The 27,216-nt window shown below is 36.2% G+C and overlaps 2 protein-coding genes across 5 annotated transcripts in view; one reads left to right on the forward strand and one right to left on the reverse strand.

Annotated features, from left to right (window-relative positions):
* Positions 1-27,216, reverse strand: part of MEMO1 (mediator of cell motility 1) — a 122,120-nt gene that overhangs the window by 32,473 nt on the left and 62,431 nt on the right. For 3 of the 4 annotated variants that reach the window (XR_003513297.1, XM_027554956.1, XM_027554955.1), the window contains 3 exons: positions 23,957-24,069; positions 21,566-21,677; positions 215-357 (listed from right to left, as the gene is read on the reverse strand). Coding sequence is in view for 3 of the 4 variants with exons in the window: in XM_027554956.1 (XP_027410757.1) it covers positions 215-357; positions 21,566-21,677; positions 23,957-24,069 (368 nt within the window). In the remaining variant the exon portion in view is untranslated. The remainder of the gene's footprint in view (positions 1-214; positions 358-21,565; positions 21,678-23,956; positions 24,070-27,216) is intronic. The other variant, XM_027554957.1, reaches the window with a different exon arrangement.
* On the forward strand, positions 5,336-5,838 carry LOC113901072 (60S ribosomal protein L36a-like). The gene has a single exon (XM_027554958.1). The coding sequence runs from the start codon at positions 5,425-5,427 to the stop codon at positions 5,737-5,739; it is 315 nt and encodes a 104-aa protein (XP_027410759.1). The 5' UTR covers positions 5,336-5,424; the 3' UTR covers positions 5,740-5,838.

The raw sequence follows: 27,216 nt of genomic DNA on the forward strand, positions 1-27,216 counted from the left end.
CAGTCGCCTTTGGAAATGTATCCATAATCCCCTATTACAATCTCATCCTTTTTAAATGACCAAGAGTTTTTTATTCACCTTTATATATTATTGCTAAAAGTGTAACTTTCCAAGGAAAGTGATAAATAACTGAAGATCAGAGCTTAGAATGAAAAGACACCTTTAACCACAAGTACATAATTTCTACCATGAAATGGTAAAATCTAGAACTTACCCCAATGGCAGAAATCAGAAGAAACCACAAAGAGATTGCTAGGCTCCGCTAGGTATTTACTGAAGAGTTTTCCGAATTCCTGTTCTTTTGACTCACTCAGAGCTCCAACCAATACAGGAATAATGGTAAACTCATCCTTATGGCTTAAAGAAAACAGAAGAAAAAAAAAAAAAAAGTCATTTAAGAAATAAAAAAATAGGTTTCCAATGCTTGGCACTAAAAAGTGGAACATTTATTAACAGTGGTATGGATAATATACATAATGTTGTTTAATCCTTAAAATCTATAAATTAATATTTAAAGAAAACCATTCAAAAATGAGAGGTACAGAATATTAAAAATATCTATGTAAATTACAGAAATGTACACTAGTTCTTTAGGTAAAGCAGCTATTTTACTACTAACAATATCATCAAATATAAAAGTAAGCTCATCAAATCACTATCATCAATCTTCTCAACTACCCAAAAAAGCTACAATCATCTCTGCCCAATGCTTCTGCAGTTTAAAAGAGCATTAAATTCTTCCTTACTTAATTCTGATTGTAAACACCACCATTTCTGGCACTAGCTCTATAAACCTGCCAAGTGAGACCCACAAAACTTATCTTGGCTCCCAAAAGATTCACCAGCTACACCTCAAACCTAAACTAATTAAACAGATACAGAACAGTCTGAAGATACAACTCAAATTTCACTGGCATCTAGGATGGACATAGAATTCAAGGATATAGGTATTAATTTCTGGCAGCAAGAAAAAGATACCACGCCCATCCACAATGTCTATAGCATATTTACAAGTCCCTTTTTCACTCTACAGATTGAAAGATTTATGGAAAAGGAACAAAGCAAATTAAGAATAACCGTGACAGGCTATAGAAACAGACCTTTAAAAATTTTCATTGTAGTGAAATTTAATTTACATATATCCAATATTATTTATATTCTAAATGACCCCAGATTTGACATTGTAGAAACATGACTCATGCTTGTCTGACTTGTTGTGAACAGGACTTAAAAAAAAAAAATCTTATGATAAACGGCTTTTAATATGGTACTCTGGCACTTAATTGATGTAGGACAAACAGAATTTATAGAAGGGTCTGTAAAAAAAAAAAAACTAGGTTTAAGTATTACCAAAATAAATGTTAGCTCAGCTTCATAAAGCTAAATTCAGGGCACCCAAGCGCCTCCCCCAAAAAGGCCCCCTTACCCTTGTCAATTGCGAAATAAACAGATCATACAGATCTCCAGTCCCTCTGCAATGCAGGGGCTTCTTGGGCAGAATCTGCATCTATGGAGTAAGAAAAAAACAGGAAGCTGGCAGAGGAAGCTGCCATGGGATATCTCTTTCTATGATTCTTAACCACTGTGCTTCACAACTGCGTGAATGAATAGGGGCTTTTCAGTAAGGTAAGAGTGATTATCATATGAAAGAAAAGAATTTGTACTCTTGCAAAAAATTCAAGAAGATTGTTATGAGTTGTTCTAACTTCAAGCACTACCTACATAAATAAAAACACTAAGATCATTAAAATGACACAGTAGGGAAGCAGAGTATAAAAAAACAAGAAGTCAGAAGAAATGGGTTCAAGTACTATCTCTATCACATATAAACAAATGTTGAGTACAAAGGTAAGTTACTAACCTAAAAATTTATCTTATTTGCAAAATGATCATAATTACAATGCCTAATTCATAAAACTGTTACAAAGTGAGGAATACTGTAAGAAAAGTACTTTGTCCGTGTTGGTTTACTCTGCAGAAACATCACAAGTCTAATCTGTAAGAGCCACCAAACCACTCAGTTAACCTCAGTTTGAGCTATCTATACAGGGGTAAAAGTCTCATACTACTGAGAAATCCAACCTTTGAATTAAGATTCATCCATCTACCTCTTTGCCATTTCACTTTTTAAAAAATAATTGTTACTTCTGTTCTGTATCCCCACAAGGCATAAATCAAAGAAGAGAGAATTTGGCTTTGAACTGTGACATTCCTATTAAAAGTCCAGAATCCAAGTTGTGAAGCTGGTCTTCCCTAGCAAAGGAGTATAAAATCTTGCCCTCAAAGAACAATTATAAAACTGAATAAAACTGTCCCCAAAACAACGATTTTGTGCTCTGAAAATCAAGCAAAGGCCAAAAAAATACAATGAGAAGAGTTAATTCCTGAAAAATAAAATAACCTTTTTGAGAAGAACAGTGCAAGCCTGGCGCCTTACCAGGAACTGCCTCAATCCTCTGTCCTTCAACATTATGGTAAATGCAAGGTGAGGCTGGCTATGAAAAACCAGCAGCTTCGCTGTTGAAGGGGGCTGACTTTGGCTTGGGGCAGAGAGCAGAATACGCACACCCAGCAGGAAACAGAAAATCCTGCCACTTTTGTAGCCTGAAATGACCACACCATTTGAGGCAAGCCACAAACCTGAGGACTACCTAGAAATCTAACAGGGAGGTCCTGGGAAGGAGAGAGCCATATAGGGACAGGATAAACTGACAAGTTGTGAGAAGATGCGCCAGCTGAACAGGAGGCAGCACATGTGTGCAGGGGAGGTCCAGAAGGCTGAAGCTCCACCCAAATGCCAGGGAACTGGGAGGATGAGAGCAAGCACAAAGGCACGTGGAGACCTGAGGGACAATAAGCTCTTACACATCCCTGGCTGCCTGGAAACAAGGGATGCACACAAGCACTGGGAGACCAGAGAAGACCCAAGAGAAAGTAAAGGAGGCAAACCTGAAAACTTCTAATGTTCTCCCCAAAACACTCACAACCCACCAGCACACAGTGAAAGCTATATAGGCTCACGGTATTTAAACACAACTTCCAAACAAACAGTAGCTAGCACTAAGCAGTGCAGACACCAGGGTGAACTCTAGACAGTCGAGGTAAAAACAAGTAAGAATGATTTAAAAGCTGAGGAGATGCATCAATAGCCAAACACTGGAACAAAGATTCTGCAGACAGAGTCTATGAAAGGTACTTTTTTTAAAAAAATGAGGGCTTCCCTGGTAGCTCAGCTCCTATACCTCCCACCTGTCAGTATAGGAGGTACCAGTTCAACAGCTGGTCCAGGAAGATCTCACATGCCTCAGAGCAACTAAGTTTGTGTGCCACAACTACTGAGCCTGTGCCTGGAAGCCTGGGAGCTGCAACTGTTGAAGCCTGCACACCCTAGAGCCTGTGCTCCACAAGAGAAACCACTGCAATGAGAAGCCCATGCGCCACAACAAAGAGCAGCCCCTATCTGCTGCAACGAGTAAAGCAACGAAGACCCAGCACAGCCAGAAATAAATGAATGAATGAAACCATCACCACTATCATCTGAAGAAAAAAATTAATTACAATAAAGTTGCTATAATATACTGTACTATGTAAAAGTTCAGTTTCGAGGGAAAAAAAAATTCTGAGCCAAAGAACAAGGAAACTGTAACCCATTCTTGGGAGCAAGGAGAGAGCTAGCAGAAGCTGTATTCAAGTGGAATCGGATATTAGATTCAGCAGACAGATTTTAAAAGTTATCATGTGCTCAATCACTCAGTTGTGTCCGACTCTTTGCAGCCCCATGGACTGTAGCCCGCCAGGCTTCTCTGTCCATGGAATTTTCCAGGCAAGAATACTGGAGTGGGGTATCTTTTCCAACTCCAGGGGATCTTCCTGACCCAGGAACTGAACCCCCATCTACCACACTGGCAGGCAGATTCTTTACCACTAGCGTCACCTGGGAAGCCCCTAGAGTTATTATAAATATGTTCAAAGAAATAAAGGAAACTATGCTTTAAAAAGTTTAATGTATCAGTTCAGTTCAGTTCAGTCGCTCAGTCGTGTCCGACTCTTTGCGACCCCATGAATCGCAGCACGCCAGGCCTCCCTATCCATCACCAACTCCCGGAGTTCACTCAGAATCACATCCATCGAGTCAGTGATGCCATCCAGCCATCTCATCCTCTGTCGTCCCCTTCTCCTCCTGCCCCCAATCCCTCCCAGCATCAGAGTCTTTTCCAATGAGTCAACTCTTCGCATGAGGTGGCCAAAGTACTGGAGTTTCAGCTTTAGCATCATTCCTTCCAAAGAAATCCCAGGGCTGATCTCCTTCAGAATGGACTGGTTGGATCTCCTTGCAGTCCAAGGGACTCCCAAGAGTCTTCTCCAACACCACAGTTCAAAAGCATCAATTCTTCGGCTCTCAGCCTTCTTCACAGTCCAACTCTCACATCCATACATGACCACAGGAAAAACCATAGCCTTGACTAGATGTACCTTTGTTGGCAAAGTAATGTCTCTGCTTTTCAATATGCTATCTAGGTTGGTCATAACTTTCCTTCCAAGGAGTAAGCGTCTTTTAATTATACAATGACTACAGCAAATATCAACAAAGAAAGGCAAACCATTAAAAAGAACCAAAGGGAAATTTTGGAGTTGAAAAGTATAACTGAAATGAAAAATTCACTATATGGTCTGAAGAGGAGAATCAATATTACATAAAGAATCAGTAAAATTAAAGACAAAATAAGTTATCCAATCTGAAGAACAGAGGGAATAAAAGACTGAAGAAAAATGAATAGAGCAGTGGAGACGTGTAGACAACATCAAATACAAGAGGATGCACACAGTGAGAGTCCCACAAAAGTTACAGGAAACAAGTTAGAAAAAATAATGGCTGAAAAATTTCATGAAACATTTATCTAGAGATCAAAAACACTCAACAACCCAAAGTAGGTAAGTATAACAAGATTGCCAACCTAGATACAGCACAATGAACTGATGAAAACCAAAGACAAAGAGAAAATCGTGAAAGCAGCAAAAAGAAAATGACTCATTACTTACAGGATAGTCTTTTCACAAATAGTATTGGGATAATTGCATAATCCATAGAACAAAAAGTGAAGTCAGACTTTTACCTCATACCATACACAAATTGGATCATAGACACAACTATATTATAAGCTAAAAGTGTAACACTCAGAGAACAGGGTTCAGCAAACATCTTTTGAAATGGGCCATACTTTAGGTTTTCTGGGCTATACAATCTCTTTAGCAACTACTCAACTGCTACTGTAAAAAGAAAGCAGCCACAGCCAATAGGTAAATGAATGGGTGTGTCTATGCTCCCATAAAACATGACAATAACAAGCTAGACCCTTTCCGGCGAGGCAGGAACGTGGACGTCGGGTCTCTCGTTTGCACCGCGAAGACACCTCTACTGCAAAGATGGTCAACGTACCTAAAACCCGCAGGACTTTCTGTAAGAAGTGTGGAAAGCATCAGCCTCACAAAGTGACCCAGTGTAAGAAGGGCAAAGATTCCCTGTATGCCCAGGGAAAGAGGCGCTATGATCAGAAGCAGAGTGGCTACGGTGGGCAAACCAAGCCAATTTTCCGGAAGAAGGCTAAAACCACCAAGGAGGTCGTGCTGAGACTTGAATGCGTTGAGCCCAACTGCAGATCCAAGAGGATGCTGGCCATTAAGAGGTGCAAGCATTTTGAACTTGGAGGACATAAGAAGAGAAAGGACCAAGTGATCTAGTTCTAAGCTTTGGGATTCTTTTGTTCTTATGTTTTGAGAGGAAAATGTTGAAGTTACAGAAAAATTGCCTGAATGAGAATAAATACAGTGATATTCCTACTAAAATAAAAAATAAAAAAATAACAAGCTAGATATGGTCTGCAGGTTGTGTTTGCTGACCATGTTCAAGAAGAGAAAATCTATGTAACCCTAGATTAGGCAAAGATTTCTTGATATCAATAGTGGAATCCATACAAGGAAAAAAAGAAAGAAAGAAACTGAATCCATCAAGAACATTTGCTCTTCAATAAACACCATTAAGAAAACAAACAGATAAGACATACCATGGGAAGAAATCTTTGCATATCAATAAAAAACTTATGTCCAGAATACAAAAATCTCTCATAACTAAGTAAAAAGATAAATTATCAAATTAAAACTAGGGCAAAATATATGAACAGACATTTCACAAAAGAAGATACACAAATGACTATCATATGAAAAGTAGCTCAAATTCATAAGTCACTGGGGAGATGGCAAACTAACACCACAGTCAGCTTACACTACACATCTGTTAGAAGAGCTGTCATGTAAAGACTGACAATACCAGGTATTGGCCAGAATATGGAGAAACAGAACCCTCATGCTTTGTTCCCTAGAATATAAAATGGTGCCATCACTACAAAAAACACAGACTTATCATATGACTCAAAATTCCATTCACAAGTACCTATTCAAGAGAAATGAAAACATATTCATATAAAGACTTGTACTTGTACAAGAATGTTTATAACATTATTCCTAATAGCCAAAAATAAAGATGACCCAAATGTCCATCAACTGGTGAATGGTTAAACAAAATGGAATATTCATACAATGGAATATCCACTTGGCAATAAAAAATGAATGAACCATTAATACACAATGCAACGTGGATGAATCTCAAGAACAGTATGCTAAGTGAAAAAGGACCAACACAAAGGACTACATATTGTATGATTCCATTTATTTAAAATTTCCAAAAAATACAAATCTACAGAGAAAGAAGGTAAATGGGTACCTGAGGTTGAGAATAGAAGCAGAAATTTTCCTCAAATGAACACAAGGTTTCTTTTTTGGGTGATAAAAATGTTAAAACTAGATTGTGAGGGACTTCCCTAGTGTCCCCAATGCAGGGAGCCCAGGTTTAATCCCTGGTTAAATAACTAGACCCCATACGCTGCAGCTAAAGATCCCACATGCTATAACTATGATCCAGTCCAGCCAAATAAATAAAAATAAACAAAATATTCTTTTTAAAAAAACTAGATTGTGAAAATGTCTGCACAATTCTATAAATTCATCAAAAATTTTATAGGATATAAATTCATACTTCAAACTTCAATAAAACTGTTTAAAAAAAGGAAGAAAATCCATCTCTGCTACCTACAGCAGGTTACTTAAACTATCATCCGTCATCCATAAAAACAAAGTTAATAAAACCCACCTTACAAAATACCTATGAGCACTTTAGTAATACAGATGAAAGTTTTAGCCCTTCTTTTTCTGTCCTATGCTTAACCTATGCTGCAGAAAATTACTGATCCAAGATGTGTAACAAACAAAAAAACTGAAATCACACAACCAACAGTGAAGCACTCCCCTTAAAAACAAACAATATCACTCTATCACCAATGCGTCTACTGGTACAGAGTACAAAAAAGTCTAAATTCTAATGCAAAAATTCTAACATAAAAATGTGAATTCAGTAGCTAACATAGTTCTATAGTTAATGTTATAGTTAATAATACTATATGAACATCTGAAACTTGGTAAGCATACATTTTAAAAGTCTTCATCAGAAGAAAACTATGAAGTCTAATATGAACATTCTAAGTGATAAGAAAATCATTTAAATGGCAGTTTTCACTAAATTAGTGGCATATAAATAACTGAAATCTTAAAAGTGATGACATTTTAAACTAGATCAAATACTGTATACAAATAGTTATTTGATTGTTCTTTCCATGGCATTTATTTGAATATTTCTCCTCTGAACAACATTGATGAACATGAGAATTTTCTTTTCTATACAAATCCTTCCAACTTTCCAAAGATTTAGAAGCAGTCTAGAGCTTCTCAGGTGAGAATTTTTAAAAAACCATAACTAAGCCAGTCAGAAGAAAAGCTATTCTTATCTCTAAGATGCTGAAGCTGTTGCCACAATAGCGCTATATAATTTATTCTCCTCTCCTCTTTTAGATAGAAAATATTTACAGAAGGAAAAAAGAGAGGATAAAACATATGTAGATAAATACTAAAAGTCTACTCTGATAAAAATAAAATATATTCCAATCATCTCAAATGTCTTATGGTACCTCTTTGCTCATCCTTTTCATGGTCACATAAACAAAAACTGTTTCATTACAATCAAAAATTCAATTTTATTTATTTCGGAGATACTCCATGCTCTGTAATTCTAAAAAATGCTCTCTTCCTGATATACAGGTACTAATCCAAAGGAATCTTCTATGTTCATGAAAAAGAGAAACTAAGCAGTATACAAAGAAAACATGTTTGCTCTAAAATCTCAATAAATGACAATTAAAAAAAAAAACGATATATGCAGAAATACACGACCAGGAGTATGAAAGTCACAGGGTAAGAACACATGTGAAAATCACACTGCTCTTGTGGCTGTCATTTAAGCTGGACGGGGGTAGAAAATCTCAGGCTGTTTTCCATGTCCATAGACAAGTCATTCCACTCTGTTAAAGAGTAACTACACAAGAGCATACCGTATTTTTTCTCTGATCATTTTAAATAGTTGAAGACCTTGATTGAGGCCAAATCAGAAAGGAAAGAAGAATCTTAAGACCTAGTACAAACCTAAACTATAATAAGAGTTAAAATGGTATTCAGGTGAATCAAAAATTCACAAAGCTGGAATGGCAATATGGCAGCCTGGAACTGGGAAAGTGGAAAGGGAATTCTGCAACTGGGTTAAATTCAGCAGATTTGTTGCTGAAATCTTTAGAAAGTCCTATGTGTAAGACTGGCCTTTGGGTACCTAGCCACTTGGCTCCTGCAATGTTATTTAGGTGGATTAAGGCTCTTTTTACCCACTTGGGACACAGTACCAGCTTGCCTAGATTGTTCATAAATTATGTGATTATGGCAAACACCTGCTTTCCTACTGGGAGTTTTAGCATAGTTTTATAGTTTTAGTTTTATGTCTACATGACTAGCCCCTAACAAAAATCCTGGATTTAGAATCTTAAAGCAGGCGTCCCTGGCCAGAAACACTGTACGCTTGTTACAGTGCTGGAGGAACCACGTACTGTTCAGCCCACCCCTATGGGAGGGAGAATGCTGGAAGCCCACATTTGGATTCCTCCAGATTCTCCCTGACACATCTTTTGTCCCTTGCTGGTCCTATTGTGTATCACATCTTTTCTAATAAACCATAGTCATGATACATCTATGAGTCCTTCAAGTGAGGCTGGTCGTGGAACCCTCAAAAAAGGTGTTAAAGGCACAGAGACAGAAAGAAATCATAATGTGGAGTTTTAGGGAACCCTATGTGGAACAATTCCGCTAGTCTTTTCCTCTTGATCAAATTCACCTTCAACGACAGGGATACGTATACAGATTAAATGCAGAATACTCTGACTCACTGTGAGAAAGAATAAACTAGAAAGACCCAGAAAACATCAGGCAGAGTCAAAGAAACTAGGGGAAAAAGAGAGGGAAAAGGGAGAAGGTAAACTGTCAGTGACAACTAAAATCAACATTTAAGTCATTATAAATCTTTACTGTTTGATCAGGTAAGGGAATACAGTGAGACTATCAATATTAATTTCAAAGGGTATACCTTTCTGAATTTCCATTCCTGTAGGAAAACTAGTAAAAAAGATTTTACAAGGGCAGGCATATTTCAGGTACCAGAGAATCTTACTGAACTCTATTATGGAAACTCAACTGTTTGAAGCAAAACAGTACTATGATGAACTGGTGCAAGTCAGCTTTGAGAATTATGGTCACACCAGTATTTTTACAGAAACATTCCAGTATTTTGATGGAAACAAGTCAACATTTCCATGCCCTATGTTCTCCTAAAATTGTACCTGGTTTACACCAAAAAGTTAACATCTTGACCATCTCTGTTAATTGTACACTCTTACACGTTAAAAGTATTTAAAATGATCTTACTCTCCCACACAGAAATATTTACCAAGTTTTCTTCATTCTCCCATAACCTGCTCAGCTTTATCCATTATTACTTTAGTCCAAAGCCTCCATGATTTCTAAACTATTTCTATCAACCTCTTCCAACTCTAATCCATCCTTCACAGTACCATCATGACATTAAAGAAGAATACTCTTACAGTCAAGTTCTAATCATCACCCTCCTTCTGAAGAACATTTACTAGCTCTATAACAATCATGGAATAAAATACAAATATCTTAAAATGACATTAATGTCCTTCATAATCCTGTCCCAACCAACCGTTCCAGCTTTCTAATCTTGGCCCTTTTACTCTCTGCCCCTACAAGGTTACCTACTCAAATGTCTCCAGGCCCATGTTGGTACCATATATCTGTGAAAGGTCAGATAAGATATACGATAACAAGAAGTGGCAGGATCAACATCAAACTAAAAACATTCATATCGGTGAAAAACTTTTTCTACCTATGCAGGTCAAACAAAAGTCATCTAGAGACAGACCTCAATTACTAACCCAGACTTCTGTAACTTCCACAAGCTAAGTCAAATAGGTTCCTGCTCTTAAAATTAGCCCTGGGCTTTCTTACTTCTGCATTTTATATTTACAGTATTCTGTTTCCAACAAAAAATTCTGCCTCACTCTGTGAAAACTACAGCCATCCTCAAAGTACACTCAAATATCATCTTCTTCACAATGCCTTCTCTGTGCTCCCCTAACTCAGCTATCATCTTCATACCTTTTTTTCTGTTTCTATAAACTCTTCAATTGTACTTATAACATTTTGAATTATATTACATTTATTTATATACAGTTCTTATTTCTCCAACTGGACTATATGCTGAAGAAACACACAATATTTACTTGTTTTTGCATCACTCATTATTCCCTGCATAATTAAGCAACACTACTCGTATCTGAAAAATTTAGATTAACCAAATTTTTAAATTTTGAAGGTTCAATTCAGTTCAGTGGCTCAGTCGTGTCCAACTCTTTGCAACCCATGAACCGCACCATGCCAGGCCTCCCTATCCATTACCAACAACCGGAATCTACCCAAACCCATGTCCATTCAGTTGGTAATGCCATCCAACGATCTCATCCTCTGTCATCCCCTTCTCCTCCTACCTTCAATCTTTCCCAGCATCAGGATCTTTTCAAATGAGTCAGCTCTTCACATCAGGTGGCCAAAGTATTAGAGATTCAGTTTCAACATCAATCCTTCCAATGAACACCCAGGACTGATCTCCTTCAGAATGGACTGGTTGGATCTCCTTGCAGTCCAAGGGACTCTTCAAGAGTCTTCTCCAACACCACAGTTCAAAAGCATCAATTCTTCGGCACTCAGCCTTCTTTATAGTCCAACTCTCACATCCATACATAACTACTGAAAAAACCACAGCCTTGACTAGACAGACCTTTGTTGACAAAGTAATCTGTCTGCTTTTTAATATGCTGTCTAGGTTGGTCATAACTTTCCTTCCAAGGAGTAAGTGTCTTTTAATCTCATGGCTGCAATCACTATCTGCAGTGATTTTGGAGCCCCCCAAAATAAAGGTAAATATCTTAAAAACAATCAAATCTTTACATCAAACTAGTAAAACCAGACAGGGAGGAATTACCATATGGAGTCAAAATGAGTTTTGTTCACTAGCCTACTTAATTACTCCCTATAAATAAAATACATTATTCTTAATTTGTGATTAACAGAAACACTGGAAAAGGAAACATCTCTTGTGTGTTCTTGAGGAGGTGGCAAAGATAAAAGAAATCCTTTGTCCAACCCCAAATAGCAAGTTTTAAATAATAAAATCAGAGCCACGAAGTGGTAAAAAGTCTTTCAGAGAGAAGGAAAACGACATAGTTCATAAGCTCATATTGACATAGAAGAAAAGAAGCATATTAGAAAGGAATAAAAGAATTTAAAATAACATCTTTGGTATATTTCATTTTTTTTCTTATTCTTAATTGATCTAACATAATGATTTGTTCAAAATAATACAGCAATAATGTGCTTGATAATTATAGCTTATGAATGATAACGATGTTATAAGGGATAAGAACAAGAAATTGTGAATACTGTAAGATACCTGCACTGCATGAATCAGTACAGTGTTACTTGAAAGTGTACTTGCGTCAGTTGCAAATGTACATTGCAAATTTTACAGCAACCACAAAAAAAAGCAAAAAGAAGTGTAACCTATGCTAAGAGAGGAAAGAAAATGAACTCATATTAAATGTTCAATTAAAATCAGAGGAAAAAGAAAAAGAGTAAGAAAAGAAAGAACAAGAGCAGCGAATAGAAAATGGTAAAAAATATAACAGATATTAATCCAATAATATCAACAATCTTTTAATAGGTGAGTGGAAAGGTAAGTTTTCATTCCAATCCCAAAGAAAGGCAATGCCAAAGACTGCTCAAACTACCGCACAATTGCACTCATCTCACATGCTAGTAAAGTAATGCTCAAAATTCTCCAAGCCAGGCTTCAGCAATACATGAACCATGAACTTCCTGATGTTCAAGCTGGTTTTAGAAAAGGCAGAGGAACCAGAGATCAAATTGCCAACATCCTCTGGATCATGGAAAAAGCAAGAGAGTTCCAGAAATACATCTATTTCTGCTTTATTGACTATGCCAAAGCCTTTGATTGTGTGGATCACAATAAACTGTGGAAAATTGTCAAAGAGATGGGAATCCCAGACCACCTGACCTGCCTCTTGAGAAATCTGTATGCAGGTCAGGAAGCAACAGTTAGAACTGGACATGGAACAACAGACTGGTTCCAAATAGGAAAAGAAGTACGTCAAAGCTGTATATTGTCACCCTGCTTATTTAACTTCTATGCAGAGTACATCATGAGAAATGCTGGGCTGGAGGAAGCACAAGCTGGAATCAAGATTGCCGGGAAAAATATCAATAACCTCAGATATGCAGATGACACCACCCTTATGGCAGAAAGTGAAGAAGAGCTAAAGAGCCTCTTTATGAAAGTGGAAGAGGAGAGTGAAAAATCTGGCTTCAAACTCAACATTCAAAAACTAAGATCATGGCATTGGGTCCCATCACTTCATGGCAAATAGATGGGGAAACAATGGAAACAGTGGCTGACTTTATCTTTTTGGGCTCCAAAATCACTGCAGATGGTGATTGCAGCCATGAAATTAAAAGACGCTTACTCCTTGGAGGAAAGTTATGACCAACCTAGACAGCATATTAAAAAGCAGAGACATTACTTTGTCAACAAAGGTCCGTCTACTCAAGGCTGTGGTTTTTCCGTTAGTCATGTATGGATGTGAGAGTTGGACTATAAAGAAAGCTGAGCACCGAAGAATTAATGCTTTCGAACTGTGGTGTTGCAAAAGACTCTTGAGAATCCCTTGGGCTGCAAGGACAGCCAACCAGTCCATCCTAAAGGAGATCAGTCCTGGGTGTTCATTGGAAGGACTGATGTTGAAGCTGAAACTCCAGTACTTTGGCCACCTGATATGAAGAGCTGACTCATTTGAAAAGATCCTGATGCTGGGTAAGATTGAAGGCAGGAGGAGAAGGGGAACACAGAGGATGAGATGGTTGGATGGCATCACTGACTCAATGGACATGGGTTTGGGTGGACCCTGGAAGCTGCTGATGGACAGGGAGGCCTGGCGTGCTGCAGTTCATGGGGTTGCAAAGATATAGACATGACTAAGCCACTGAACTGAACTTAATCCAATGATATCAATAATCTTTTAATAGGTGAGTAGAAAGACTGACACAGCCATAAAATGGGCTATTACTCAACAACAAAGAAAAATAAGCTACCAAGCCATAAAAAGACTTGGAATTTTGATAATATATTACTAAGTTCAAGAAGTCAACCTGGAAAGGCTACATACTACATGATTCCAACTACACGATATTCCAGAAACTATATGGCTAGGAAGACAATAAAAAGATCAGTAGTTACCAGGGGTTAGATGGAGATGGAGAGAAGAGAGAAGAGGAATAGGTAGAGCACAGGGGATTTTTAGGACAGTAAAACTACTCTACATGGGACTATTAGAGAGACATGAAATGAAGCATTTGGCAAAGCCAAAGACTATACTAACACAAAGAGTGAATCCGAATTAAACTATGAACTTTACTTAATAATCCTGTGTCAATACTGGTTCCTCAATTTTAACAAATATATTATACTAATATAAGATATTAAGAACAGGAAAAAGTTCAGTTATTAGTAATTAATACCATACATTTGGCATTTGGCATTTGATAGTAGTTTTCTCACTCAGGGAACTCAAAAATATAATTAATAAGAATAAACACAAGAAATTACAAGAGTTAGGCTTAACAATCTGGATAAACGATACAAAATCAATATTTTTTTAAATATATATAATGATATAAGTACTGAAGTTGTCAAATCCTAACCACAGTGAATTTCTAAGATTGACTTGAACCTAAAACCTAAGATGAAAGATTTAAATACACTGTACTGTGCTTTCAAGCTGTCCATGTTACAAAAATATTAGCAGTAACAAAAAGTATTATATGGCTGAAAATATATTTTTACAGTGAACGTAAGTATTTTTACAGGGCCATATTTCTCAAACACTTTGAAATTTACTAAAGAATTCCACTATTTACTTTGCACATTTTTCTGAACAAAAAAGCACTAAAACTGAGGCAAAGGAATTGTTCTATATCTTGACGGTGTTGGATATTTACAAATCTACATTAATCAATATTCACAGACTTCTATGTCATAAAGAATATATTTTACAGTGACCCGAAAATCAATTAAAATTTTAAACGGTAAACAAAGAGTAAATGAGAATAATACAGAGAAAGGAATAAAAGGAGGGAAAGATAATAGAGTAAAATGCAAAGAAAAAGAAGTGGGATCATGTTAATTTTAAGAGTGTGTGTTAGTCGCTCAGTCGAGTCCAACTCTTTGCGACCCCATGGACTGTAGCCTACCAGGCTCCTCCATTCATGAGATTTTCCAGACTAGAATACCAGAGTGGGTTGCCATTTACTTCTCCAAATTTTAAGAGTAAATAGCTTTTCCAAGATAGATGAATTCTACATATCCCAACTTAATATCTCTAAATGCAATTATATATAATATCAAAAATTATGAGTTTCAGTAATAAAGATAATACATGGAAAAAAGGATCCGAATAAAATGCTTAAGATACAACCTCCTGTTTACATTTTAATTACACAAAAATGTGTATGTATAAGTCTTATATATATATATACACACACACACACATACACAAACATATATGTTAGCATTTCCATAATAATATTCACTGTCAATAAACACTGCTGAGGAGAATAAAAGAGGCTTTCACTGCTCATTGTGTACGCTTTTAAATCATGTACACCCATTTTTTAAAAGGACAGATTTAACTGAGCAAGGACATTATGGGTCATTTTGTTTTCTCCTCTATATTACTCTTTTTTTTTAAAGAAAGCTCTAATGAATATCACTTTTAAATATGCTTCATATAAGAGAATTATAAATAATACACTTAGATATTTAATTTTTTAGCCCATGATAATTTTCATTATAGTGAAAAATGAGGAAAAGTTTTAAAATTAGTCAACTGAAGTACTACATAGTCATATACTGGAAAGTCCTGCTGCTGCTAAGTCACTTCAGTCGTGTCCGACTCTGTGTGACCCCACAGACGGCAGCCCACCAGGCTCCCCCGTCCCTGGGATCCTCCAGGCAAGAACACTGGAGTGGGTTGCCATTTCCTTTTCCAATGCAGGAAAGTGAAAAGTGAAAGTGAAGTCGCTCAGTCACGTCCGACTCCTAGCAACCCCATGAACTGCAGCCTACCAGGCTCCTCCATCCATGGGATTTTCCAGGCAAGAGTACTGGAGTGTCCTATGTATACCCAGTTAAAAGGAGTTTAAAAAAAAACACATGTAAATAGGTTCATGACATAAAAAGCAGCTAATTAAAAAACTCTGACCTCATTTTTGGCGCCAGAGTTATTATCTATTGCTATTAATTTATTCAACAATTAATTACTGAGATCCTGTTGTGTGCCAGGTACTGAGATGAGTACAGAAGATACAGAGTAGACCAGCTGCCCTAGAATAGGGGACAGGTCAGGGAAATACTACAGAAGGGAAGCAGACAGATATACATATATAAATAATCTCCTGAAAAGCTATTTAACTGCAGTGCCACCGTGGTAGGCTATCTACAAACATAATCAACAAAATTCCTTCCACATCTGAATGCTCACACCACTCCTTCCGTTAGGTACAATTTTTCCCTCCCCTTGAATCCAGTCTTCCAATTTGCGTTGTCAAGTAAAATATGGCACAAGTAATACTGTGCCACTTGCAAGCCTAAAGATTAAGAGACCTAAAATTTCTACTTACTTTCTTGCTATCCTGAATTGCCATGTACTTCAGGATAGATCAGCAGGAAAGGGAAACCATGTGTAGAGAAAGGCCCTGAAGAAAAGTAACAAGTGGAGATAGGACCAAGATGACAACGAAGGTGCCTAGTAGACAATCTGCATTAAGCCCCAGACAGAAAGTGAGAGCACCCTGGAACCTCTAGCCTAAGTCAACCTATCTTACCTGACAGCAAATGAAATAGAGATGACTGGTCGCCACTCATCCCTGAACACAAATTTCTAGCCCAAAGAATCATAAGAAAACAAAAAAAGTACTTTAAGGTGATATGCCATGCTACAACTGATAACCGAGACCAAAAATGGGTGCCTGGAAAGTGTATTACTAAAAGAAACACCTAGAAAATATAATATTGGCTTTGGGGACAAGAGATAGGTGGAAGGTGAAAGGGCAACAAGGAGCCTGAAAAGTAGACAAGCAGTAAGGACACTGCTCGAAGAAGGGTTATCCATATTATTTCCTGGCAGAAAACAATTATCATAGAACTGTCACATGATAAAACTTAGAAGATAAGAGAATCTATAAATCTAACTAAGATTCCCCAACAAAATATTCAAAGTGTCAATGGTTTCTTCACAGCCAAATATGAGGAGATGTAAGAAGAAAAACATGACTTAAAGAACTATAAGCTGAGTTTAAAAGAAATATTTCTAACTAGGAGTTTCTTGGTTAAAAAATAACTGTTTCTCATTACTAACCTCTATAGATAGCCAAACACTGTCAAGCAAACAGCCTAAGGACAAAGACCAAATACAGAGTACTACCAAGAACATGGGCTCAGAATCATCAAATCAAAACCACATCTGTAAAAGCCTGTTAGGACCACAGGAAGACTTCAGACCATGCTTGCATATTCTCTCAGGCAGGTAAAAGGGCTTCTGAGAAATTACACGACTCTAACTTGGGCTCCAAAGTGGAGAGAATCCTGTCTCCGTAAGAAAGTGGACAGAATCTTATCTCAGTAAGAACTGTGGATGTGACTTTTGTCTAATGGAATGCACTTCTAATCTTATATATAGAAAATCCACAAAGTAGTTAATGGAGTTCTATCAGTTTGTACTAAAATAAAACACTATCTCAAATGAAAAGAGGCCTTTAGGCTTTTAACTGTCACATAAAGCAGAATAAAACTGCTACTCAGATGCAAACAAAGCCCATTTCTTATGGAAAAGTAAAAAGGACTCAAAGAATGGAGCCAAGAGCCAAAAGGACCCAGCCAAGAGCTAAGAATAATACAGATCTTCCTCAGCTTACGATGGAGTTAAATCTAAATAAATCCATTATAAGTTGAAAATACATTTACTACACCTAACCTACTAAATAGCATAGCTTAGCTTAGCCTACCTTAAGTGTGCTTACAATATTTTCAATAGCTTGCAGATGGGCAAAATTATCTAAAACAAAGTATATTTTATAATAAAGTGCTGAATCTCTCATGTAATTTATTGAATGTGCTGTGCTTAGTCGCTCAGTCATGTCTGACTGTTTGCGACTCCATGGACTATAGCCCACCAGGCTTCTCTGTCCATGGGGATTCTCCAGGCAAGAATACTGGAGTGGGTTGCCATGCCCTCCTCCAGGGGATCTTCCTAACCCAAAGATCAGACTCAGGTCTCCTGCAATGCAGAAGGATTCTTTACCAGGTGAGCTACCCGGGAAGCCCAACTTATTGAATACTGTACTGAAAATGAAGAACAGAACTGTTGTCTGAGTACAAAAGGATTTTTAAGTGTATTGGGTGTTCACCCTCATGATCACATGGCTGACTGGGAGCTGCTACTCCTTGCCACTACCTAGAAACATGAGAGAGTATCATACATATTGCTAGCCTGGGAAAAGATCAAAATTCAAAGTACAGTTTCTACTTAATTACGTATCACTTTCACACCATCAAAAAGCCAAAAAATCCTAAGTGGAGCCAGCATAAATCAGGAACCATCTGTAATGAATTATGAAACCACTATCAGAAGATAGAACCAAGCCATAATCAAGGACATTTTCTGTTTCCTGGTTAGATTTCAGAACTGCTTTAGAACAGAGATACTACATGCTTTTACCTTTTCCAACCTCCAATGTGATTAACTGTCTGTCTCAAAACCACATACTAAGTATATTGGGGCCTGTGGAGGGGGGTGGACAACGGGGAGACTTGCCTTCCCAGTTCACAGGTATCCAAATAAAAAAGAGCTGCATTCAAGGAGCCTCATCCACATCCCAACCAAATTCAGATGATAAAATAATGAACTTTGAACATGATGTCATAACTGGATGAGATTTCTGGGCATCTTAGGAGATGTCCTCCTTGTTGGAGAAACATGAATTGTCTACCACAGGAATAACTGTGGTAGTCCATCAACAAAGATGCCTGCCAACAATTCCTCCTACTCCTGTACACTTATGCTACTCCTCCCATCAAGAGTGGCATCTATTTCTCCTTTGAGAAACAAAATGCAGTGGAAATGATGATATGCAATTTTAGGCCTAGTCCTTAATAAGCCAAGAAATGTCTGGTTTTGTTCTGTTACCCAGAATCACCATGTAAAGAAATCCAGACCATCCTTCTAGAGATAGGGCAAAAAGATAAAAAAGCCCTGGCTGATTAAAAAAAAAAAAACAAAAAACAGGCCATAGAGAACAAATGAGGTATCTCAAGTAAAAGTCAGCTCTAAAGTCATCTTGGATCCTCAAGGCCTATTCAAATCATCTCAGTCAGTGTCTTGTGGACCAGAGCACGGTGTTCCCTACTCAAACTCCTGACCCCAAAATTGTGAGCAATAACAACAGCTATGATTTTAAGTCATAAGTTTTGAGGCAATTTGTTATTCAGTAAAGGATAACTGATACAGGTAATGGTAAGCAGTGCTTGCAGCAAAGGTGACAAAGGAAAAGTACTAGGTACTTTTGAAAGAGTCAGTATTACGGATCCTAATGGCACCCCACTCCAGTACTCTTGCCTGGAAAATCACATGGACGAAGGAGCCTCGGACATGTCTGAGAGACTTCACTTTCATGTGTTGGAGAAGGAAATGGCAACCCACTCCAGTGTTCTTGCCTGGAGAATCCCAGGGATGAGGGAGCCTGGTGGGCTGCTGTCTATGGGGTCACACAAAGTTGGACACGACTGAAGCGACTTAGCAGCAGCAGCAATGTAATCTGAGAGATAACGAAGGTTTTCCTGAGAAGTGATATACTTAAAGTGAAAGTGAAGTCGCTCAGTCATGTCCGACTCTTTGCAACCCCATGGACTGTAGCCTATCAAGCTCCTCTGTCCATGGGATTTTCCAGGCAAGAGTGCTGGAGTGGATTGCCACTATACTTAAAAGTGGTAATGTAATGTTACTTAATATGGAGGAAATTACAAACATAAATTTTGTTCACTGGTTTCAAATTTCTATTTTCCTACATTTCCACATTACACCTGTTTTACTTTTGAAATAACATTTTAGCCAGGAACAAAAGTTTTTTTAATGTCCTGTTGCAGTTGAAGAATGGGATGCTCTGATGACACTAGCATTTCAAAAAGTAAACAGGCTATACTGCTTTAAAATTTTCTGAAGAATTAGAATGTATTAAAACACAATTAACCTAAAATTGGTAAAGAATCCGCCTACAATGCAGAAGACCCTGGTTTGATTCCTGGGTCAGGAAGATCCACTAGAGAAGGGAAAGGCTACCTACTCCAGTATTCTTGGGCTCCCCTTGTGGCTCAGCTGGTAAAGAATCCACCTGCAATGCGAGAGACCTGGGTTTGTTCCCTGGGTTGGGAAGATCCCCTGGAGAAGAGAAAGGCTACCCACTTCAGTGTTATGCCTGGAGAATTCCTGGAGAATTCTATGGGGTCACAAAGAGTCGGACACGACTGAGCAACTTGCGCTTTCACAACCTAATATTATACTGCTTATAATTTAATATCACTCTATTTTTGCAAACTTCTTCAGCTATGTAATCCCTTATAGTTATTTTTGTGAAAAGATGTGGACAACATGAGACTGAGAGAAATACATAATACTTTGATAACAGAATTAAGAATGGAAATGACTGCCAAAACTGCAATAATGAAATAAAACCAACATGAAAAAATTAAACAAAATTAACTGAAGAGACATTCACTTTTAGGGTTAAAAAGAAACCAACCACTGAAGCACAAGAGGAGAAAATCATCTAGTTTAACAGTATAAAAAATCCTTGGGGTTTGAGCTGACCGCAAATGTATCAGACAAAAGTAAGTAAGCCATATCAGCATAAATATTGTTAATCTCATACTTCATTAACACATTTAATTAACAAATATTCACTGCAAACCTAAGATGTACCACTTATTTTCCTAAGAGAATACAGTAATGAGGACCAGAGAAGGAATAATTTCACCCTATTTAGAACTAATCAAACTAAAAACATATGGAATATTAAGTCCATATGAAGGAAATGGTTGAAAAAAGTACAGAAATGTGACCTTCAAAAGAAAAACGTTCGAATTTGAATATTGCCCTAAAGAAGGAAGAAAGCTCTTAAAACAATTCTTTCATTTTACTAAAATAATGACTACTATGTGACAGGCACTGTGCTAGGCACTGGGGTAACAGTGGAAAACAGAATGTCCTGTCCTCACCTACTTACAGCCTAGTGAGCATGCTGTCCTCAAAGACAGAGCTCTTAGCAGGCACCAAGTAATGATGTCAGCACTTTTTATAACAGAGATCTCTTTTATAATAGATCTATGTTATATATAGATTATCTCACTTATTATATATTACTACATAATAATTGCTTTTATAATAGAGATTCACATACTTTGATAAAGGCTGAAATAAATTACCTCCAAAGTTACTCGCAAATCTAAAATTTTATGATTACTTACTTGGAGCACTATACCATGAAAGAATGTAATTGTTATTCTGAGATAAATAAATATATAATGAATAAGATAACAGGCAAACCAATACATACAAACACATAGACACATGGGTTTTCTTGTTAATATTTCTACCTAAGAAAACAACCATGCCACTTCATAAATTTAACCTTCATAGGCAAACTACTCAAAACCAACTTCAATCCACATTCAGAAAAATCTAATCTCAAATTCTTTATTTCACTGTAACAAGAATTTTTAAATCTCTTTATCCTAGTGATCATCTTACCCTAGTTAAAATAATTCCAAAGAAACTAATATCCATGATTTCTCTGGGATTTCTTATATTAATTAGTATACCTTTCCATGGCTTTAGCTGTATAAGGCAAATGCATTTCAATACTGTGTTCATCTTCATCTGTCTGCAGAGACATGCGTTCAAACATTCCTGTCTTCCATAGTTCTCCGTAAACTAGAGGTTTCAAAATATAGTAAAACAAATGTATTAATGTATATCCTTATCCTGTGAGACTACCCAGTAACACAAAACTACATGCTTTGGCAAGAGACAAAAGTATCACGTAATATTCTCCTTTGGTTTTAGTTTAAAAAAAAGGAAAAAACAACTAGCTTCTATATAAGACAAAACAGTCAGACACGTAATGATTTACTCAGCATTTTCATATGTTATATAGTTACATAAAAAATAATAATTTAAAATTTTCATCAGGTCCTTTCATTATATCTAAAATCACCTCTAAGTTTAAGGTTTTCCTTGACCTTAATCAACCAGTAGATACTAACAAGAACAGCTGATCAAAACTACTACTGAAATATGGAAAAATCCCCCCGTCTACTTCCTCATGAGGTTTAATAATACAGTTTTTGAGTTTTGTTTTATTTTTAAATAAAATGTATAGGATTATTGTTTTACACCTCAGGTTTTGTTATACCAAGAACAGAAAATTCCTACTGAAAAATGTTATTTTCCTCAACATTAAGAATTAAACTTGTCAGGTAGACTGGAATGTAAATTTACCACAGGACTATGCCTTAATCTTAAATTTTTTAAATGATTTAGCAATTCAGACCCTTCTGGTGGATTATACTTAAAACAAGATATTATATAGCAAGAAAATAATAGAATTTAATACAAAAAAGACACAAGAATATTTTTATTTTATCATTGAACAGAATCAGCATTTTTATAACTAAATCCTTAAATGGGTTTACCAATATCAAAGAAAGAAACAAATAACTGTATGACTTTTCTTCTATGAAACTGCATCTGATTAAAAATTCTCATTGTTAGGCTATCCAAAACCAAAATTTTCTGAATGCTCTAACAAGGTTTTACAAAGCAAGTGTGACCCAGAGGGTGGATGAAGGTAGTAAAAAGGTACAAATCTCCAGTAATAAAATCAGTAAGTACTGGGGATGTTATGTACAACATGATAAATATAATGAACACAGCCGCATATTATACATTAAAGCTGTTGAGAATAAATCCTAAGAGTTCTCGTCACAAGGGAAAAATATTATTTTGGTTCTTTAATTTTGTATCTATATGAGATTATATTCACTAAACTTATTATTTCATGATATATGAAAAGTCAAATTACTGTGTCATACTTTAAAACTGCCGTATGTCAATTATATCTCACTAAAACTGGAAGAAAAAATAAAAATTTTAAAAGCATTTTAAAAATTTAAAAGTTACATAGCCTAAAGCCATTCCAGGGAGTAAGGTTAGAAATATTCCAGTTTTGTTAATAAGCTATATCCTAACAACAAAATGCTAATACTCTATAAAGCCCAAAATTATGAAAATTTAAGCCTAAAGTTTAAAAAGAGGTGACCATTTCCTTTGCAAATAGGTTCTTTTATTCTACAAAAGAATTTGCTGCAAAATTTCTTAAAACAATAAACACTCAACATAATTAAAATATAATTTAATGAACTGGAAGGATATATACTAAGTTCATGACCGTGGTCACTTTCGGGAATGTGGGAATGTAAAGTCAGTTCAGATGAGGAGAAAGTCTGAGTCAAGTGTGAACGATAAGTACATGAGTGTTTGTTTTAGTAGTTTCCGTACTATTTGGCATTTTTAAAATTATGTTTACCCATTCCTCCAAAAATACTATTAAAAGTCAGAAAAAGTTTTACTTTACACATTGAGTGTACAAAATGAGACACAACTAAATAAAAAATGTGATGCCTGGAATCTTATTTTAAAAATCAAAATAATAGGTATGTTTTATAAATAAAATACACTTAAGATTTATATAGCACTCTTCTTGCTAAGCTTCACAACTACAGGCTCATTTTTTCCCATAAAAACCATAAACAAGGAAATAAAATCATTATCCTCATTATCCATTTACAGTGAGGGATTTGTTATACACAGAGGAAGACTAACATGCCCAAAATCTTTCAACAAGTTGTTGTGGGCACCAATTTCTTTTCTGATGCTACACTGAGTACATGGTACTTCCCTGATTATAAATAGAACCACTACAGTTCAGAGACTAGTGAATCTACAGATTTTTGTGGCTGGCAGAAAAACTGCAGTTGTCTTTTAGGCATATGGAAGATTTTCTTAGTTTTTGTTTTTTTGCAGATTAGTTACAACAAATTTTATTTTTAAAATTGAAATATTACAAAAGTAATACTTTTAATTTAAAATAAACTCATAATTCCTATCTTTAAAAACTTTGTTTACAAGCTATAAGAGTTCTATATACTTACTCTTTTGGTCAATACGAAGGTCATACAGAGGTGTTCTATATATATCCACACTGGAAAGTGCACATCGAGAAAGGGGCACATGATGAGAAGGCCCAAGGATGAAAATTCTCCGGCTAGGAGATATACAACAAAAAACACAGGACAATTGCACTTCTACACAAACTTTATTAAGTAAAAAGAAAAAAAAGTAATTTTTAAAAATTACGTGTAAACACTGTTTTCCTTCTTGATTTCATCACCTACTGTTACATGCTAAATTGTGTTCTCTTGGTATCATACATAAAGTCCACCCCCCTGTACCTTAAAATGGAACCTATTTGGCGATAAGGTCTTTGAAGAGGTGGTTAAGTTAAAGTGAAGTCATTACGGTGAGGCCTGAATTCAATATGACTGGTGTCTTGACAAGAAGAGAAAGAGACACCAAAGGTGCACACATACAAAATGGTAACTGACCACGTGAAGAGACATCAGGAAGACAGCCGTCTGCAAGCCAAGGAAGGGGCCTCATAAGAAACCAACCCTGTCAACACCTTCATCGTGGACTTCTCCAGCATCCAGAATGAGGAGAAAATAAATTTGTTGTTCCAATCACCTAGTTTATGGTGTTTTGTTACGGCAGCACTAGCAAACTAGTGTACCTAATGACTTGCTTCTAAATTAAGTTCAGTTCCTTATCTCTGTCTTTCTGTTGAAAGGGCTTTAAAAGAACCATGTTCAATACCTGGAAATACCAGTTACTAATTATCTACAGTAAACCAATTGACTACGCTTAAAATCACCTCTGTATTCACAATGGCTAGAACACAGGTTTTCAATAGCTACATTAATTGCATTTTAAACATTCCAGCTATTAAATAAAATCTCAAACACATCCTAAACTTGCCTACAACTTTAATAAAATTACATAACAGTATAAAGTCTGAAAATCCAACATACTACTACAAAGAATTATTCAGATAAAGCTATTTCCACATTTCATCCATGGCAGAGAAGAAAGGCATCTTGTTGAGAAGAACTCAGTGTAATAAGCTTTATCTGTTCCTATTCAAGTAGAAGTCATTCCCAAAAACAAAGAAACATAATTATGTGTTCTTTGCACTATAGGCTAAAGAAAAGAATGGGACTAACTTGTAGCTTAAATCTTTACAATCCCTTTCTCTTAAACATCAAGATTAAAATGGACGAATTCTTATTTTATCTCAAACATCTCTACAATCTGAATTCTAAAACTCTCCTTTTTCTCTATTCTCCAGATTTATATGAACAAAACTTTCCCCATCACACACATGCTCACAGACAGGAAACTCTAAGAAAAATTAAAATTTTTCTAGAGAAAATTAAAAACTACTCATTGCTCAATTAAGGGACAAAAAGACACCAGAGCTCTACCTGTTTCACATCGAAAACTTGCAGGCCAAGGAATGTGCGCCATATTGCAAAGTATTTATTTTGATAAAATTCTATTACAGGTTAAGAAAATTAACCTATGGTTGGGTGTATCTTACTTGCTATCTGAGGTGTTGGGAGGGTTGGGGGAGCTAGGAAAGATGTAGGTAAGGAAAAGGTGATTCTCAGTTTCGTCCCAAAATCTCCTGAAGAAACTGCAATCCTCAAGATGTCACTCAGAGCAGACACGTAAGACCACAAAGCATTTCTAGTCAGAAACGTAATCCCTTTTCTCACCTCCCCTGCTAATACTCACTTCCTGTCATCATCTCTATGAGCAAATCAATAACGTTTAAGAAAAAAAAAAAAATCAAATCCATAGATTCCTAAATGAACAAAGAGACACCACTATGTTCTCACACCTTAATGGCATATAAATAACACCACACTTTTTAAAATTAAAGTCTAATGTGGGACATAAATAATGGTATATCTGAGTGTTTAGGAAACTTGCTTAAGGACAAGGTACTATATTGGGTTGGCAAAAAAATTCCTTCGGGTTTTTCCACAGGACGTAAGCAGAAAACTCTAACAAACTTTTTGGCCAACCCAGTATGAATTAAGAGCTAAGTAAGGAAAGAAAAGCATTTTTATGATTGAGGAATGTATTTCTAAGAAAAGAAGACTAGAATACTTAAAATCAGAGAACTCCTGGGAATTCAGGATAATTAAAACATGAAATGACTTTTATAATATCAATTGAGACACAGATATATTTCATAGGTAAGTGTAACAAGGTTCTTCCAACGGTGATTACAAGATGAGTATTACTTTAGAAATAAACACCTGAGGTCAGAAAGCCTAACTGCTTCCTCTAATTTAATACGTGGCTATTCATCTTGCTGGAGTTTTCGTCAGACCCAACTGAGATGAAAAGATAAAGCCTAGTTCGGAAAAGAGCTCCCAACAGTCTGAATTACCCAGCTGGGTACCCCAAAGGTTGAAACTCACCCGAAAGCAACATAGTGAAGTTTTGCATTTAGTTAAGAGAGATACCAGGGGAAAAAAGAGATTTAAGTCCCATCAATACAAAACCCTTAAAAGTGATATACCAAAAAACAAACCAAAAAAAGCTAGGTATTGTTGAAAAGAAGGAAAAACAAAATACACATTGAATGAGTACTAATCTCAGACTGAATTTCTGTGTTAGCTATATGCTAAAAGACAATTAACAGCATAAATAAAAAATAACATGTTTTCTCTTTCTTTCCCCCTAGATCGCTAGGTCCATAAACACCTAAGCCATATACATATTTTGGAGAGAAATGGATAATATAAGCATTGGAAGTAATGCCACTTTCTCTCCCTTTAATTAATTACAAAGTGCTTTGTCATAAAGGGGTTACTTTTAAAATATCTGCATATAATCACTGTTACTATACATATAAAAGAAACCTTTAATATGAAAAAATAGGAAAAAAATCAGTAGGCATTCTTTCAGGAAATAATGTAGTTTACACATAATTATACCTCCAGAGAATCCACATTTGTGGAGTTACTAAGACAGTAGTCTGTGCACTCAACACATGAGTTACTTAAATGCCTGTTCTCATAGTCAACTATTTATACTAAATAATGGAACACAAGTAATTTGTTTTTTAATGTTTCATACTAAGTGGAGATATTTTAACTGAAAAATGAAATGTCATGTGGCCCCAAAGAAGATTTCTTTTGGCTCTCTTTTTCTGCCCTGCAAAGTTTTCTGAAAGATACGAATCAAAATCAAGTTACTATCTAAGTAACATCCTGGGTTTCAGTTTTTAAAGTTTCAGTAATAGGAAAAGACTTGGCAACTATAAATATGGGAAAGAACT

Source organism: Bos indicus x Bos taurus, chromosome 11, assembly GCF_003369695.1.
Source record: "Bos indicus x Bos taurus breed Angus x Brahman F1 hybrid chromosome 11, Bos_hybrid_MaternalHap_v2.0, whole genome shotgun sequence".
Taxonomy (NCBI): Eukaryota; Metazoa; Chordata; class Mammalia; order Artiodactyla; family Bovidae; genus Bos; species Bos indicus x Bos taurus.